Consider the following 5,910-nt stretch of genomic DNA (forward strand, 5'->3'; position numbering starts at 1 on the left):
CATGGTGATAGATATGGGTCTATTCCTGTTCTTCTAAATGTCAATATCCAGTTATGTCAGCACCTTTGTTGAAGATGCTTTCTTTTTTCCATTTTATAATTTTAGCTTCTTTGTCAAAAAACAAGAGTTCATGGGTGTATAGATTGATATCTAAGGCTTTGATTAGATTCCATTGGCCCTCTGTTTTATGCCAATACCAAGCTGTTTTCATTACTGTAGCTCTGTAATAAGAGTTTGAAGTCAGGGATGGTGATGCCTCCAGAAGTTCCTCTATTGTACAGGATTGTTTTGGCTATTGTTGGTTTTTTGCTTTTCCATATGAAGTTGAGTATTGTTCTTTCAAGGTCTGTGAAGAATTTTGCTGGGTATTGCATTGAATCTGTAGATTGCTTTTGGTAGGATTTTTTACTATGATGTTACAGACCAATCTTCCTCATGAACATTTATGCAAAAATGCAAGAGCAAGGTCTTTCAATTTTCTTATGTGTTAGATTTCTTCAAAGATTTAAAGTTCTTGTAATAAGGTCCTTCACTTGTTTAGTTAGAGGTATCTCAAGTTATTTTATGTTATTGGTGGCTATTGTAAAGGGTGATGTTTCTCTGATTTCTTCCTCAGCCCATTTAACATCGGTATATAGGAAGGCTACTGATTTTTTTTTTTGTTAATCTTATATCCTGCCACATTACATAAGGTATTTCCCAGCAGTAGGCATTCCCTGGTAGAATTTTTGGGACAATTATTTATTCTGTCATATCATCTGCAAATAGTGGGAGTTTGACTTCTTTTCCAATTTATATTCCCTTGATCTCCCTTTTTTGTTTATTGCATTAACTAGTATTAATTTTTAGTATTGTAGTGAATAGATATGGAGAGAGTGGACAACCTTGTCTTGTTTCTGATTTCAGTGGGATTACTTTGAGTTTCTCTCCATTTAGTTCAATGTTGGCTTGCTACATATATTGTCTTTATCATGTTTAGGTATGTTCCTTGTATCCCTGCTCTCTCCAAGACCTTTATCATGAATAGGTGTTGAATTTTGTTGAAGGCTTTTTCAGCATCTAACAAGATGATCACATGTTTTTATCTTAAATGCTCCTTATCTTCACTTATTCGAGACCATATTTAATATTAATCATCTCCTCACCTATTCCCATACCCCATGGCTATATGCCACTTACCATTCTGTTTTATCCTTTCAAAATTTCATACACTGTGTTTTGTTCATCTTCACCCCTCCCCTAACTTCGCAGGTCCATGTCTACCTTCCTACTCAGCCAACTCTTTGTTCTCTTCTTATTTTATTTTGAAGCCCACTGAGTCTAGCTGATGCTGTTCATATACTCTTAGGTGTGTGCTCTTCTGCTGGAGTCACACCCCGTCCTCAACGCTTTGCTGCCCGACTCCCTAGATGTACTATGCGATCTCAGGTCTATGACGTAGGCACCGCGTTTCTAAGATGGGACTAGTGAGCACAGAGATATTAAACCCAGTTAGACAGAGTCGGAAGCCAATATCCCCAGCCTGGCCAACACCTTAGACTACTACAGATGTGAATGTGCCCCCTTCATTGGCTAGATACTGCACTAGGGAAAGCTCTTTCTGGACCACTGAAGTGACTCAGCAGGTAAAGGAATTGCCGCCAGATGGACACTGCATGCCAGATTCTCTTGGCCCCATCCCTACCACCCAAAAGATGTGAGAACTGTGTTAAGTTGTCCTTTGGTCCTGTTATTTACAGGTGGCTCTCTCTACGTGGCAGAGGCCAACCTTGAACTCTTGGGCTCAGGTAGTGTTTCTCCTCGGCCTATTGAATTGCCAGGACAATGGTACATGGAAGCATGCCTACCTTCTGATCGTATTTACTGAGTTTCACCAGTGTTAAAGAAGAGCTGTAGTATTGCTAGTGAAACCAACTACCTCATGTGAGAAGCCTGTGTATTTCATACAAACCCCTCGTTGTTAGCCTTAGTTCTTATACCTGGCTGCATGAACATTTGCCTGGCCTGTTAATTCTATGACTTTGTTCAGGTAACTCTGGAGTGTAGTCAGGGTTGAGAATTATAGATATTATGCACCATATATATACACATACAGGGACAGATAGTAACTGTAGACATCCTACACCATATACACACAGGGACAGATAGTAACTATAGACATCCTACACCATATACATACATATATATGTACAATTCATATACAGGGACAAATGGTAACTATAGATATTATACATCTACATATACATGTACGTATACAAATACCAAAAGATTAAGAACCCTGCTTGTTGCCCAATCTGGAATGTGAACACAATTCTCTTTGGCTTCAAAACCTCCATAAGGTTAAAAGTGTAATTTGCCAATCTGTTTGATCTAAAACGAAGCAAACCAAAACAAATATTAAAAGCTCTAAAAAAAAAAAAAAGACCACTTTGCTCCATGTCAGAAGTCCTGCTAATGGATTCTAGGAGTCTCTTATACCTGGCCTGTTCCTGTGCATCTTCTAAATCCTCCATTACCCTGTGTTCCTCACGAGAGAGAAGAATGATCCTAGGATGAGTTTTGTTTGTATGTTTGTTTTTTTTCCTCCCCCTATTGCTAGTTCAGATTACTGGGTGGAGCCCCTGGGTTCTAGAATTTTCTTCCATACTCTGCACAGCCTGCCACTGTGCAGATGCTAATCTTTATTTCGTGGTAGTGTTGGCAGTGTGAGGAATACATGACTTCTGACTGCACGGAAAGCAGTGGGGTGTTTCTGTCCTTATATTTTTTTTTGTGGGTCCAATATGTTTGCAGAGTATCCCCCTTGTCATTTTTTCCTACCTAATAATTATGAGTAAATTCACTAGGTCTATGGCCTATTTTTTTAAAAGAATTATCTAGTTTATATTCAGTTTATAAGTGTTTCTCAACCTGTGAGTCGCGATCCCATTAGGGGTTCAACAGCCCTTTCACCGGGGTCATCTATGACCATCTGAAAAAGCACAGATACTTACATTATAATTCATAGCAGTCACAAAATTGCAGTTACGAAGTAGCAATAAAATAGTTTCATGGTTGGGGGTCACCACAACATGAGGAGCTGTATTAAAGGGTCACAGCATTAGGAAGGTTGAAAACCACTGAGTTATAGCATATTAAAAATAAATGTAGGAGGCCGGGTGGTGGCGGTGCATACCTTTAATCCCAGCACTCGGGAGGCAGAGATAGGTGATCTCTGTGAGTTCGAGGCCAGCCTGGTCTACAAGAGCTAATTCCAGGACACCCATGGCTGTTATACAGAGAAATCCTGTCTCAGAAAACAAACAAACAAAAAAAAAGTGTGTGTGTGTGTGTGTGTGTCTAGGAAAAGAAAGGCAGCAGATAGAAAATGACCTCATGAAGCTTTCGGCTAGCAGAGAGCAGAAGAGAAAGCTGTGCTTCAAGTCACTGGGAGGTACATGACTGCCCGGCTCCTGGCTTTGCAGAAAGCCATGGGGTCTGGAATGCAAGGAGCCTATGTAAACAAATTCCTTGTTTCACCCAGCTATAAGACTGCATCACAAGCACCTAGAGAACAGGTTCACTTTCCTTCCAACACCTTGAATGTTGACTTTCTTTTTTTCAAGGAAATTATCTATTACCATTTCTGCTTAGTTAGAAAGGCTATTAGAAAAAAAATAAGCATAAAAGCTGGCAAAGGTATGGAGGAAGGGGACTGCTTATATGCAGCAGATCGGAACATATCGTCCTCCAGCCATTGGAGAGAACAGTATGGCTGTTCCTACAGATGAAACTCCCATGTGATTCAGCAGCCTGTCTCCTCTTCGTATGCCTCCCCCTCTTGTGGTGGTTAATCTTGAATCTCCAGGAAACAAACTTCTGGACATAGCTGCGAGGGATTTTCATAGCAGGTTTGCTGAGGTGGGAAGACCCACCTTCAGTGTGGATGGCACCATTCCACGGGATGCGGGCCATGGACTAAATAAAAAGGACTCAAGCCCTCTGCCTCCTGGGTGTGATCAGCTGTTCCAAGCTCTTGCTGTCATGACGGACTGGACCCGCGAGCTGTGAACCAGAATCAGGCCGTCATTCCTTAAGTTGCGCTTGCTAGAAATTTTGCCCAAACAGTGTGTAAGGGAATACATGGCTCCGGCTCTTAGTGGGCTAGCTTCAGCCCTCGCATGACTTTTCCCAGGCTGTGCCAACCCACAGCCGTCATTTCTGTCTCAAACGCCCCTTCCCTAAACCTCAAACAAAAGTTAACGTTTTTATTCCACATTCCCAGAACACCTCAACTTTTCATTTCCATTTCTGGTAGCACTCTGTGTATTTCTACTGCTTGCTGGATGCTATGTTTCCAAACCATAAGCTCTCTGAAGCTCAAGACCACCCGTATTTTTTCCCTGCACCTTGGTGACTTGGTGCACTGTATAAAACTTGAGACAGCAGGTGTGCTCAAAAAATATATTTGAAGTGAAACTGATCAGTAACCTGAGGGGGTTCACTAATAGGAAGGGGGAAAGGAGAGGAAGAACCCACCAAAAGAAGGGTGGCAGAGTTAGCGGGGATGCGTTCGGAGGAAAGGGGGACTTGGGTGTTGTGTTTCACTGTGGAAAACCGGAGCGCACCAGAACGCTGTGTGTGCCCTGAGAAGGGAAGCTGTCAGGACAGTCTCCACTGTCAGCGAGGGGTCTGATATGGGTCCCAGACTCCCGCTGTTTGTCATCTTGGATACAGTGCACACACGGGCTTGGTGCTGGTGGGATTCATTGTGCGGAGATCTGTTAACTTCTGTGTTCTGGCATTATGCTGGCTCTCCGATTTTGTGCTTACAGAAGACATGAAGGAGCCAGATGACCAGGACACTGATGGGGGAAGATCAAGGAGCGATGGCAAGCATTCTTCTAGATCCGATTCAAAACGTATGTAAGGGTGCTACTATACTCTTTATTGTTATCAAATTTGGGTAAGATGGTTTTGTAAGAGTGCCCTCTGGGTGTATAGACAGGAATGTTTTGCCTGTTTATTTCCCTTACAAACTCTTCTGTTTCTTAGCAGTAACAGCTATGCTTTTTTTTTTTTTTCTAACCCAGCTCCTAGCACGATCTCTGGATTTAGGTCAGTGGATAGAGAACTGGCATAGCATACAAGAGACCTTGGGTTTGATCCCTAGCACTGCCTAAAGTGGAAGTGCAATCCCAGCCAGTCCAGAGATGGGAGCAGAAAGATCGGGACTTATGGTTCACCCTCAGCATTAGCAGCTGTCGCCTTGAGACTTAACGGGTGACATTAGACCCTGTCGCAGAATAGCGAAAGAAATGGCAGCTGTCTATGTTAATAACAACCTGCCTGAATACCCACTCTCAATTTCCCCCATGAGATCCATGCCTTTAGTGGACTTTTGGGCACAGCATAGTGGAAAGAGAGAGGGAGTTTTGTTTTAAGTCCCGAGTTAACCGCTGGGAGATGCTTGACTTTGGAGAAAAATGTTACACCTTTCAGAGTCTCCATTTTCTAACCTTCTTACTTATTTTTATTGTATGTCTGTGACTCTTTGCCTGAATGTATGTCTGCCCTACATATGTACCGTGCCTGTATAGACCAGAAGAGGGTATTGAATCCCTTGGAACTGGAGTTACAGACAATGTTAGCCACTATGTGGGTGCTGGGCATCAAACCCTGGTCCTCTAGAAGAGCAGTCAGTGTTCTCAACCACCAAGCCATCTCTTCAGCTTCTTCTAGCCCATTTAAATGAGTTGTTTGGGAATTAAACCGAGTGCGATATGGAGAATTTCATAGGCTGCGAATGGGAGAGGTGAGGAAGCAGCCTTTGGGTTGCGCCAATCAGGAGAAAGCGCTCTGGTGTTCACAGGGAGTGTTTCTGCGCCAATCAGGAGAAAGCGCTCTGGTGTTCACAGGGAGTGTTTCTGC

The 5,910-nt window shown here is 42.7% G+C and overlaps 1 protein-coding gene across 1 annotated transcript in view; it reads left to right on the forward strand.

Moving 5' to 3' along the window:
• Nucleotides 1-5,910, forward strand: part of Cfap44 (cilia and flagella associated protein 44) — an 81,884-nt gene that overhangs the window by 2,386 nt on the left and 73,588 nt on the right. Inside the window, exon 2 of the mRNA XM_005345015.3 lies at nt 4,815-4,901. Within this exon, the coding sequence (XP_005345072.1) occupies nt 4,820-4,901 (82 nt within the window). The 5' untranslated portion in view covers nt 4,815-4,819. The remainder of the gene's footprint in view (nt 1-4,814; nt 4,902-5,910) is intronic.

This window comes from Microtus ochrogaster, chromosome 2, assembly GCF_000317375.1.
Source record: "Microtus ochrogaster isolate Prairie Vole_2 chromosome 2, MicOch1.0, whole genome shotgun sequence".
Classification (NCBI taxonomy): Eukaryota; Metazoa; Chordata; class Mammalia; order Rodentia; family Cricetidae; genus Microtus; species Microtus ochrogaster.